General features: G+C 38.2%; 1 protein-coding gene across 1 annotated transcript in view; it reads left to right on the plus strand.

Annotated features, from left to right (window-relative positions):
• The window catches only part of LOC134463615 (protein unc-80 homolog), a 179,701-nt gene that overhangs the window by 14,581 nt on the left and 151,273 nt on the right, over nt 1-13,847 (plus strand). Inside the window, exon 8 of the mRNA XM_063216795.1 lies at nt 653-923. Coding sequence (XP_063072865.1) covers nt 653-923 — 271 coding nt within the window. The remainder of the gene's footprint in view (nt 1-652; nt 924-13,847) is intronic.

Here is a 13,847-nt window from a genome sequence, read left to right on the forward strand (position 1 = left end):
CATTTTTGTACCAATGATAATGCAGCGCCTGACTGCAACTGCAGAGTGATGACATTATTTATAGACAAAGAGCTTCATTGCAAAATGACGTATCTGTACAATAATCAAACAAATCCATTAAATAGTAAGAAGATTATGAGGTAGTTTTGGACAGAACCTACCAAGTATAGTTTTTTAATTACAAAATGACCTCTATGATATGCAAGCCGTCACAGCTTAATTTGACATATTGCTCATTTCGCCAGGTAGCACAATTTGACGGGTAGTGCAAATCGATGGGTAGAGTATTCTGTCAAGATCAGCAACATCCGGGAACTAAACATCTAACATAAAAAATCTTTTGCATCGTAATAGTTTGGTATCTCAGCTGGACGGGTAGCTCAATTTGATGTGTAGAACAATTTGACAGGTTGCGTTTTGTGTGGAGGTGATCTACCAATCCATGAGAGCAAATCTCTGGGAACTTTGCCATCGCCAGTTTGTTAATGCCCCTTATATGGGTAAAGGAAATATAGAACTACAACTACTACAACACACTTAAGCACACTGCTTTTGCCTTGGTATGGATGCGGTTTGATGATGTCTTCATACTGTAATATGAAAATGTTTATCTGCCTGTCTTTGTTTTCTTTTTGTGTCATGCAACATACAGCTTTTCTGCCCCTGATGGACCACCAGCAGTATCAGAGAGGGCGAGGTATGCCACATTTTTTGATGTGGCAGTACTGCGTTGCCTCCTGCAGCCTCACTGGGTGGAGGAAGGCGTTTATTGGGCGCTCATGTATTACCTCCAACGACTCAGGCACATACTAGAGGAAAAATCTCACAGGCAACCAGAGCAGCCAAACGTAGCACTGCCACGCCCACGAAGTTCATCTATGGTGGCTGCAGCACCTTCATTGGTCAACACTCACAAGACACAGGTAAGGATGTAACAGTGTACTAGATGAACTAATACTGTGCATTGAATGAACATTTGAAATACTAGACAACAGTCATTCCACCCAGATGTTCATTTTGATTGCCTATCTTATCTAACGGTACATAAACACCAAGATTTTCGTGTTCGCTTAACATGTCAGAGAATATATGATCCACCTTTTTTTTTACTAAGTAAACAATGAGTCATCAGGTCAAAGGTCACAGTGATTCATCATGAATCATCAGATCAAATCAAAGTCCAAAATAAGCTCAAAGTCCTAAATACTTAAGAGATGAGTCATCTTCCTCATCTTCATCCTCTTTCCTATAGAAAATGAATGGGTACCAGTGATGGGGGATAGCCCATGCTCGACACGTGACTTACCGAGAGGGGGCTCTCTCTACTCTCTATCAGTTGTGTGGGTGTGTGTGTGGGTGGGTGTGGGGGTGTGGATGAGGGGGGTGTTTTGCCACGACATGTCCAGGACATGGCTAGGGCCATATCCATGCGTACACAGCGTGGCTCGCTACGTATGCACTAGGCGTCCATGCGTACACGGCGTGGCTCGCTACGTATACGTACACAGCATGGGATCGCTACGCAACAGGGTGAATGAACTTTTGTTTACAGAGGGGCTACCCCTCCTATCGCACTCGCTTTCTTTCTCTCACACACAAAAATAATAATAAATATTAAACGACATCACCTACAGCTACACCACTCTGATATGGTTTATACCGGTTATGACCGGATGAAAAAATAGAGACTAAAAATGTAAATGATCTTTGACCTAAATGAATTACGATGGGGTGAGGGACATAAAGATAAGGGTCTATTTTTTAAAAGACACCCATCCCACTCCCACTCTGCTCAGACACTTCTGTATAAGATGTACAGTTTTTAGGCAGAGGTTGTCACAGGTATTTCAAATGTTTTGTGTGCAAAAACTACTTGTTTTATTTAAAATGAATGACCTCTCATGAATTTCCTTTATTGAATATTGTTCACCACGAACTCTCATACTTGGCACCTGCCATCATCTTCTAACACATTGGGGTCCAGGAGAGGTAGGGTATGGAAAATTGAGAAAATGCTGAGCGTAATCTGGCAAATTGTTATAGCGTGCATTTCATTTTTCCTCTTATTCTGATTTTATGCAACACTCAGACCTATGAGTCTAGATGTACACAACTAAAAGTTTTATTTATATATAAATTATTATTAAATATACTGATGAAGACAATTCAATTATAATAATTGGAGTAAATGTAATCACATTTAGCTCAACATCTCAGCAAAGCAGCCACCAATCTACAGTTACATTGTAGTCCTGGTCAACCACAACAAACGTCCAGAATCTCCCCTGACTAGCAAGACTTGGATACAAACTCACAATTAGGTTAAAATATTTTGTCAGTGCACAGTCAAAATCTCAGGATAAGACAAAAATTCATATTCTCAACCTTACCCAATCTATCTCCCAGTCACACACCCATCATCGTCTACATTTGTACTGAACCACAAAATTAGCTCAAAATTTCACAACTAGCAGTCACATAACTCCAAAATCTCCATACCCGTACAACCCAGCCATGCTCATCCCTCCACCCCCCTTTGCGAACCTTTGCATCCCGGCTAATGGGTCACTTAGTAAGGGTGGCCCCAAACTCTGGAAAGTCCTCCCACATGCACTGTATCAACGCACATCACATTCCACCTTCAAAGCTTCAAAACACAGGAAACCTACCGACATGGCATGCCAACCATGGGGTTGAATGAGCTGATATCTGTTTGATATTTGCTTTGTTTTTTTTCTTCATGGTCTATTTTTATCTGTCTGATGTACATCTCTTCATTTCCGTGACATTCAATCCCATTTTTGGCTATGGCATGTCTTTCACAGGCTTGTCAGGGAACTTAGCAGGGGCACCTAGTGATTATTGATGCCTAGCCACAATGTACCCATCTCTGGAGATCCTTTAGAGTTTTCCTGATATTGAATCATACCCTATCTCTCTCTAGTCTATCTTACCAACCTGGGCTCTTGGAACTGAAAATAGTAGGTGTGGGAAACCTCACACCTAGATTGGTGAGTGTCATTGTAGTCGTCATCTCATTGCAGAATTTTTCTGAGCAGGAAACACCCCATTTGCGAGACGATGCATCCCCAAATATCTACATGATCATTCAAAGCTGAACTTGTGTTTTGTTGTGGTGAAAAAAAGAGTGTATGATATTTCATTTTCAGCAGAGATTAAATGAAATATAGTAATTTTGTTAAAGTTAAATTAGGCTATTAAAAGTAAACATAAAAATTGTGTTTCAGCAGCTCACAGACACTTGCATTGTTTCATATTTTATATCTCAGTCTTTATGACATTTGCAGCTGTGCTTGTACATGCACTGTGTACCCTATTGATTTTTGTCATGGCTCACTTTGAATACACATCAAAGTTACAACAGCTTGTTTTATAACACTTTTTCCATTGCTTAAACGTTTTGTGTGAAACATGACTTATAGGCCTACTGTTAAAATTCCGCACACAAACATAGGCTATCCTACTATTCTGACACATTTTGTCACACTGACACTCTGCAAGGATAACCATTTATGCCTGCAACAAACTCCTCAAAGCATATTACCTAATGTCAAATTGTCCATGGTGATATCAAAAGACCCACAGTAACATCAAATAAAAACACTGTTAGATCAGTATTGCATTTTAAAAAAATAGCTTCAGTTGTGTTTTATTGTTTGTTTGTTTTTTCAGTTCCATTAAAGATACATATTTAAGAGTCAAATAATTAATACAATAGATTAAAACAATGCACTTTACAAGTCAAACAAATAAGCCAACTTGGGTCAAAGATTGTCATGTATAACTGAAGAGAAATCTTTTTACATGGGCCTAACTGAGTTTATCATTCACTAAACATCTCTCCCCACGGTGTGGTAAACAATCTGCCAATGACCATATTCTGATTTTGTTCAGATATTTCGAGTTCATTTAATAACAAAATGTGAAGCACTTGAATATACCCACGAAAACGCTAAATGATAATTACTAATTCACCTCAACCTTAACTGATACACATTTTGCTAAATTACTTTAACTGTCACAAGGGTACACATTGAAGGTAGCCTAAAACACTAATTTCTACATAGTATCATAATCACAGCAAAAGCTGAAATCATGGGGAAAGGCTACTCCAAGATTTGGTCATCGAGTCTGCCCAAGCTAATGCCATAGAACAGCCTGATTTGCAAGGTATAGTCAAATAATAGCCTACCATACACAATCAGTGTAATACACAGTTCATCTATTCACCCTTTGTGCCACATTGTTATATGAGTGTAAAATTACAAGGCTGTTTTGAAGCCTCAGTATTGGTATACAGTACAAGTTCTCAAATAAAAATTGAAATGAATAATATGAATTATATGTTATTCTTGCAGTTGGTGTTACGTGTTATGCAGGGGTATTAAAGCTGTGGCGTGTAGATGGTGGCGTTGAGTGTCCAGAGTATAGGTTTTGCAACTATGCAGCTCATTAAAACTGTGATGCCTATTGCCAACTTTGATCATTTAATGAATATTTTCTGAATAATAAACCACTATTTACTAGTATGACCAAAGCACAGTACGTTTTTCAGCTGAAAATATCTCTTTCTGGAAATTCAAAATGTATGAAAAGTGCAATTTTGTCAGTCATGTTGAATACTTAGAATTTGATGGTGGTAGTAGGTATTCCTTTTAAAAAGGTAACGTTTGTGAATGGGCAGCATGGATTCTGGAAACGAACTACCAAAAATATTACACAGGGCACCCTTAAGTCTTAAAATGCTGTATGTTGGCTACGTAGTGTTGACTGTATAGGATATGAGTTGTAAGCAGCAGCAGACGTCATAAATGCTGTAGGGAATCATTGAGAGTATTTCTGTAGGCCTATATTTCCCTGACTTTTACAAAATGTTTCATTATGACATGATCCTACATAAAGACTTGAATCAAAATAAATCAAAGGTCAAACACACGCAACAGTGATTTTAATAGGGTTGGGAATTGTCAACAACCTCACGATACAACGCGTAGGCCTATCACAATACACGGGTCACAATAAGCATTGCGATACAGTAGGCTACATGCAATACGCTATGCATGGCATCTTTCTTATGCAGGGGTAGCAATAGGATGCCAGAGTGCACTGCAGCGTAAATTAATGCTGCCTTTGAACTCATCAACAGTGTTAAACTGCTAGCTAATACGTATCACGATACACTGGTCATGAGACCATAATTTATCTGAAGAGGTTCAATACAATATATTGTCATGACTTTTTCTTTGCACACCCCTAGTTTTTAACAGAGCATCACGGTTTAACACACACACCCTAAATCTACCATCTGGTCAAGGCAATGCCACACTTACCCTTTCTATCACACCTTACCAATTTCAGACCTACAGTAGTTGTCTCCAAGGCTATAATCATCAAGCATCTGCATGAGTGCATATCCCAAATTCAACCATGTTTTAAAACCCCTTATTGGTGGCTAGTGGTGTTGATACATTTTTGATCATTACATTATCCAAATTTTGGTCGCATAGCACCTATATAGGCTACTAGGGAGCTTTCAGAAGCCAAGAGAGCACTCTGTTTTTTCCAACTCACAGTTTAATCTCCAGAAAATGTTTGATTTCAGTCATCATAATCTACACAAAAAAGCCTATAAGCTTTTTTGACATTGAGGTATTGGAGCTCTAATGTGACTCACAGAATCCAACAGGGCCTACATCTCTGGTACAACACCATGAACCTAAAATTATCTACAGCATAATTTACAACCGAGTAGATTTCATTATGAAGATAGAACATGTGAAATTGTACAATGTGAACACGTGGCGAACTATATAAATTGAGCATTTTTAAAATACATTTGTGCACACATGACAATAGCATGAATATGGTGTATAACACTATAAAGGGGGTATGTGAATCTTTTCAACCAGGTTAACGCACAGGAAACCGCGCTGTCAGTGAAAAATATGATTCTTTTTTAGATTATTTTTTTTTCCAGAAGGTGATTCTTAGTATGTAGTAGCTGCGATATTTTGGACAATTTTATTTGCTGACCTAGGGGTTACACGATGATAATAAACATCCAAAGTATGTGGAAATAAAATAAAAACAGCTACTACATACTAAGAATCACCTTCAGAGCATTGTAGGAATCGTGTCCTAAAACACTTTTAATAGACCAATGTCAGTGTGTTTAATGTCAACTTAAATCATTTATGTATTCTTTCCCATCTCAATATATTTATCTTTGTCAACGTCATCTTTGTCCATGTCCTGACTTATGTTCCTTGCGTGGCTTCTTACTGCAGATGGGCCTGCCGACAGGCGTGTTCAGTCTTTGCCGAAAACACTAAACTACATCAAACAACATTGCAATGAGATTTCAGATAACCTGAAGTAACCGTGTAAGACTTGATCATTACCATATTGGTGGCTATATAGTTATAAGAGTGGGTATGTGATAAGGGGTTACCACCAGCGTGTATGCTTGGTTTGACAGGCTGTTTGTGGTCTATGTTGGCTATCGTCTCTGTCAAATTCTCTGGTTGATGTACATGACATACAATATCCCAATGATACCTTCCTGGACACATAAACCCCCAAATGAATAAAAATACAAATAAAAAATACAAGACTAAAATGTCTTAAACATGCTTATTGTGTTTTCGGAACTGTTGATCTTTGTGGATTGAAGGTCATTCATTTAGGCTTTGTTGGTGGTGCCTCTTCACTGTGAGACATATGTCTTTTGGCTGATGTGGTGATTGATTGAATGCTACCGTGTAAGCCATATGAAAGAAAGCTCTGTTTGGCAATTACAATGCGTGGTTCGTGGTGGGAGTCTGCTTTGAAAAAGTTTCGAAAACATATATAGAAATAAGTGAAAATGGTTTGTGAAAATTGTGAGTGAATTATGAAGTAGGTAGCTTTGGTGCAAATGTTGAAAATTAACTCTTTCAGGATATGTTCAGCTGCTGCAATATCACATTTCTCAACTGTATTTTGTAGAACATACAATATACCCTCCTGGGCCTGGATAAACTTTTTGCGGGGAATGTGGATGCTGCAAATGTATATGAACATGCATTTCAGCCATCCCTCTCATGTCTCCAGGCCTCTTGTAATGGTTGGGACTTCATATTTCCATTCAAATCCACTAATTTCTCATTTATTGGGCTACAAGATGGCTACTACCCATATTTCAAAGCATACATTACACGCAACACATTTTGTGGTGCTGCAACTCCATGATCACCTTTTGCAACATCACACAATTTTAGAAGTCCTGAGGTAACAGAATCTGGAAAAAAAAAATCTAAAAAAGAATCATATTTTTCACTGACAGCGCGGTTTCCTGTGTGTTAACCTGGTTGAAAGGATTCACATACCCCCCTTATAGTGTTATACACCTTATTCATGCTATTATCATGTGTGCACAAATGTATTTTAAAAATGCTCAATTTATATAGTTCACTACGTGTTCACATTGTACAATTTCACATGTTCTATCTTCATAATGAAATCTACTCGGTTGTAAAGTATGCTGTAGATAATTTTAGGTTCATGGTGTTGTACCAGAGATGTAGGCCCTGTTGGATTCTGTGAGTCACATTAGAGCTCCAATACCTCAATGTCAAAAAAGCTTATAGGCTTTTTTGTGTAGATTATGATGACTGAAATCAAACATTTTCTGGAGATTAAACTGTGAGTTGGAAAAAACAGAGTGCTCTCTTGGCTTCTGAAAGCTCCCTAGTAGCCTATATAGGTGCTATGCGACCAAAATTTGGATAATGTAATGATCAAAAATGTATCAACACCACTAGCCACCAATAAGGGGTTTTAAAACATGGTTGAATTTGGGATATGCACTCATGCAGATGCTTGATGATTATAGCCTTGGAGACAACTACTGTAGGTCTGAAATTGGTAAGGTGTGATAGAAAGGGTAAGTGTGGCATTGCCTTGACCAGATGGTAGATTTAGGGTGTGTGTGTTAAACCGTGATGCTCTGTTAAAAACTAGGGGTGTGCAAAGAAAAAGTCATGACAATATATTGTATTGAACCTCTTCAGATAAATTATGGTCTCATGACCAGTGTATCGTGATACGTATTAGCTAGCAGTTTAACACTGTTGATGAGTTCAAAGGCAGCATTAATTTACGCTGCAGTGCACTCTGGCATCCTATTGCTACCCCTGCATAAGAAAGATGCCATGCTTAGCGTATTGCATGTAGCCTACTGTATCGCAATGCTTATTGTGACCCGTGTATTGTGATAGGCCTACGTTGTATCGTGAGGTTGTTGACAATTCCCAACCCTATTAAAATCACTGTTGCGTGTGTTTGACCTTTGATTTATTTTGATTCAAGTCTTTATGTAGGATCATGTCATAATGAAACATTTAGTAAAAGTCAGGGAAATATAGGCCTACAGAAATACTCTCAATGATTCCCTACAGCATTTATGACGTCTGCTGCTGCTTACAACTCATATCCTATACAGTCAACACTACGTATCCAACATACAGCATTTTAAGACTTAAGGGTGCCCTGTGTAATATTTTTGGTAGTTCGTTTCCAGAATCTATGCTGCCCATTCACAAACGTTACCTTTTTAAAAGGAATACCTACTACCACCATCACATTCTAAGTATTCAACATGACTGACAAAATTGCACTTTTCATACATTTTGAATTTCCAGAAATAGATATTTTCAGCTGAAAAACTTACTGTGCTTTGGTCATACTAGTAAATAGTGGTTTATTATTCAGAAAATATTCATTAAATGATCAAAGTTGGCAATAGGCATCACAGTTTTAATGAGCTGCATAGTTGCAAAACCTATACTCTGGACACTCAACGCCACCATCTTACACGCCACAGCTTTAATACCCCTGCATAACACGAACACCTAGTGCAAGAATAACATAAAAGTCATATTATTCATTTCAATTTTTATTTGAGAACTTGTACTGTATACCAATACTGAGGCTTCAAAACAGCCTTGTAATTTTACACTCATATAACAATGTGGCACAAAGGGTGAATAGATGAACTGTGGATTAAACTGATTGTGTATGGTAGGCTATTATTTGACTATACCTTGCAAATCAGGCTGTTCTATGGCATTAGCTTGGGCAGACTCGATGACCAAATCTTGGAGTAGCCTTTCCCCATGATTTCAGCTTTTGCTGTGATTATGATACTATGTAGAAATTAGTGTTTTAGGCTACCTTCAATGTGTACCCTTGTGACAGTTAAAGTAATTTAGCAAAATGTGTATCAGTTAAAGTTGAGGTGAATTAGTAATGATCATTTAGCGTTTTCGTGGGTATATTCAAGTGCTTCACATTTTGTTATTAAATGAACTCGAAATATCTGAACAAAATCAGAATATGGTCATTGACAGATTGTTTACCACACCGTGGGGAGAGATGTTTAGTGAATGATAAACTCAGTTAGGCCCATGTAAAAAGATTTCTCTTCAGTTATACATGACAATCTTTGACCCAAGTTGGCTTATTTGTTTGACTTGTAAAGTGCATTGTTTTAATCTATTGTATTAATTATTTGACTCTTAAATATGTATCTTTAATGGAACTGAAAAAACAAACAAACAATAAAACACAACTGAAGCTATTTTTTTAAAATGCAATACTGATCTAACAGTGTTTTTATTTGATGTTACTGTGGGTCTTTTGATATCACCATGGACAATTTGACATTAGGTAATATGCTTTGAGGAGTTTGTTGCAGGCATAAATGGTTTTCCTTGCAGAGTTTCAGTGTGACAAAATGTGTCCGAATAGTAGAATAGCCTATGTTTGTGTGCGGAATTTTAACAGTAGGCCTATGCGTCATGTTTCACACAAAACGTTTAAGCAATGGGAAAAGTGTTATAAAACAAGCTGTTGTAACTTTGATGTGTATTCAAAGTGAGCCATGACAAAAATCAATAGGGTACACAGTGCATGTACAAGCACAGCTGCAAATGTCATAAAGACTGAGATATAAAATATGAAACAATGCAAGTGTCTGTGAGCTGCTGAAACACAATTTTTATGTTTACTTTTAATAGCCTAATGTAACTTTAACAAAATGACTATATTTCATTTCATCTCTGCTGAAAATGAAATACCATACACTCTTTTTTTCACCACTACAAAACACAAGTTCAGCTTTGAATGATCATGTAGATATTTGGGGATTCATCTTCTCGCAAATGGGGTGTTTCCTACTCAGAAAAATTCTGCAATGAGATGACAACTACAATGACACTCACCAATCTAGGTGTGAGGTTTCCCACACCTACTATTTTCAGTCCCAAGAGATCAGGTTGGTAAGATAGACTAGAGAGAGATAAGGTATGATTCAATATCAGGAAAACTCTAAAGGATCTCCAGAGATGGGTACATTGTGGCTAGGCATCAATAATCACTAGGTGCCCCTGCTAAGTTCCCTGACAAGCCTGTGAAAGACATGCCATAGCCAAAAATGGGATTGAATGTCACGGAAATGAAGAGATGTACATCAGACAGATAAAAATAGACCATGAAGAAAAAAAACAAAGCAAATATCAAACAGATATCAGCTCATTCAACCCCATGGTTGGCATGCCATGTCGGTAGGTTTCCTGTGTTTTGAAGCTTTGAAGGTGGAATGTGATGTGCGTTGATACAGTGCATGTGGGAGGACTTTCCAGAGTTTGGGGCCACCCTTACTAAGTGACCCATTAGCCGGGATGCAAAGGTTTGCAAAGGGGGTGGAGGGATGAGCATGGCTGGGTTGTACGGGTATGGAGACTTTGGAGTTATGTGACTGCTAGTTGTGAAATTTTGAGCTAATTTTGTGGTTCAGTACAAATGTAGACGATGATGGGTGTGTGACTGGGAGATAGATTGGGTAAGGTTGAGAATATGAATTTTTGTCTTATCCTGAGATTTTGACTGTGCACTGACAAAATATTTTAACCTAATTGTGAGTTTGTATCCAAGTCTTGCTAGTCAGGGGAGATTCTGGACGTTTGTTGTGGTTGACCAGGACTACAATGTAACTGTAGATTGGTGGCTGCTTTGCTGAGATGTTGAGCTAAATGTGATTACATTTACTCCAATTATTATAATTGAATTGTCTTCATCAGTATATTTAATAATAATTTATATATAAATAAAACTTTTAGTTGTGTACATCTAGACTCATAGGTCTGAGTGTTGCATAAAATCAGAATAAGAGGAAAAATGAAATGCACGCTATAACAATTTGCCAGATTACGCTCAGCATTTTCTCAATTTTCCATACCCTACCTCTCCTGGACCCCAATGTGTTAGAAGATGATGGCAGGTGCCAAGTATGAGAGTTCGTGTGAACAATATTCAATAAAGGAAATTCATGAGAGGTCATTCATTTTAAATAAATGAAGTAGTTTTTGCACACAAAACATTTGAAATACCTATGACAACCTCTGCCTAAAAACTGTACATCTTATACAGAAGTGTCTGAGCAGAGTGGGAGTGGGAAGGGTGTCTTTTAAAAAATAGAACCTTATCTTTATGTCCCTCACCCCATCGTAATTAATTTAGGTCAAAGATCATTTACATTTTTAGTCTCTATTTTTTCATCCGGTCATAACCGGTATAAACCATATCAGAGTGGTGTAGCTGTAGGTGATGTCGTTTAATATTTATTATTATTTTTGTGTGTGAGAGAAAGAAAGAGAGTGCGATAGGAGGGGTAGCCCCTCTGTAAACAAAAGTTCATTCACCCTGTTGCGTAGCGATCCCATGCTGTGTACGTATACGTAGCGAGCCACGCCGTGTACGCATGGACGCCTAGTGCATACGTAGCGAGCCACGCTGTGTACGCATGGATATGGCCCTAGCCATGTCCTGGACATGTCGTGGCAAAACACCCCCCTCATCCACACCCCCACACCCATCCCACACACACACCCACACCACTGATAGAGAGTAGAGAGAGCCCCCTCTCGGTAAGTCACGTGTCGAGCATGGGCTATCCCTCATCACTGGTACCCATTCATTTCTATAGGAAAAGGATGAAGATGAGGAAGATGATCTCATCTCTTAAGTATTTAGGACTTTGATCTTATTTTGGACTTTGATCTGATCTGATGATTCATGATGAATCACTGTGACCTTTGACCTGATGACTCATTGTTTACTTAGTAAAAAAAAAGGTGGTTCATATATTCTCTTATGTCCGGGAGCATTGCGAGTCTGAGAGGTTCGTGTGGTGCCTTTCACACTGCACAGACAGCGTCCACGTTCTATCCGTGGGCAGCAGCCATTCATTTTCAATGGAAGCCGCTCATTGAACGCGGACGTCCGTGCAGGAAAATAGACTCGAGTTCTATTTTCAAGGAGCATCGTGGACATGTCTGGTCAGGCCGGCCATACGCCACACTTACACCGCGCTCCTGTGTGCAAGGCATGATCTGTTTAAGGTCAAGGTCAAGGTAAACTTTATTATCCCTCAGGGGGAAACTCAAGTGGTCAACATTTCACATCTCCTCAATACATACTACAACACATAGACAGTAGACACTGGACATACCACATTAAAATAAATAGGGGATAAGAACATGTGATGTAAAATATAATAAAAATTACAAGGAGATAAAAACAGAAAATAAAAACAGAAGTAAAAACGGTGCTGTGTAAAAATAGTTAAAATGCATTAAATAAATTAGGGCAGGTGAGAGAACTAAAGTGCTGAAGTTGCTTTGGGCTTGCTGTTATATAACCTGATCGCTGTGGGTACAAATGACTTTTGATAACTTACCAGTTGTCTCTATTTTGCATTGTTATTTTTTGGGTCACTTTCCTGCTAGCAGACAAACTGGAAGCTATGAGAAAGAAATCTCCCATTGGTTCCCATTGTAGCCACAGTTCCACCTTGTTGCCACTGGTGGAAACAGAGCCGCCTCAGTGGAAAAGGAATGGTCTGAAAAATGAGTCCATAGGGCTAAATGCTAAAAAAAATTGCTATTGCTATTTCCAGTCACAACTCTCATAAATAAAATATTCCTGGTGAGAACTATGGCTAGAGTTATGTAAGCAGCTGTATTGTCTTTTTTTTCGGGTGTGTAGTATTTCCAGCAGTGCAGAGGATTTCCTGTATTTGCTAGCATTCTGCTAATGTTTATGGATTTGGCCTCATGAATTGAGCTTGCTGATCCTGTATATAATGATCTGGTGGCACAAAAAAATCTAAACACTCCTCAAATGTGTTCTTATTAGTTCTAGCTTCAAACTGAATATTAATATTTCTGGGCAAAAAATTATACTACGAGATAACATCATACACATCATAACTAAAAGTTCATAAATACACTATTTTACCTCGCACATGCACTTCGCGCAAGCATTTTATTTGCATGTACCAGTACAAAACATTGTAGGCTATGTATGTATAAACTTTAGGTGATATGATATATTGGCTAGGCAGCACCTCATACTTAAGAACTCTTTAGGCTTAAATACTACTTAAAGAGGTATGCTTAATACAGTTAAAATCGTTGGCTGTGGTTTATAAAGGTGGTAAAGTGTCTTATTTTTCATGTTAAGCGTTGTCTTGCTTACATGCTACACGGATCCATTGACTTTCATTAGCTTAGCGACATATTCCATCTTTTAACTTGTCTTAAAGCAAGACAACGCTTAACATGAAAAACAAGACACTTTACCACCTTTATGAACCCTGGCCAACGATTTTAACTGTATTAAGCCCCTAAATAGTGGCATACCCCTTTAAGAGTTTTTGGGAAACGCAGCCCTGGTTAGTACAGAATGCTACACCATAACTATAAGGTCATGTAGAACAAAACATG

This window comes from Engraulis encrasicolus, chromosome 15 (assembly GCF_034702125.1).
Source record: "Engraulis encrasicolus isolate BLACKSEA-1 chromosome 15, IST_EnEncr_1.0, whole genome shotgun sequence".
NCBI classification, from domain to species: Eukaryota; Metazoa; Chordata; class Actinopteri; order Clupeiformes; family Engraulidae; genus Engraulis; species Engraulis encrasicolus.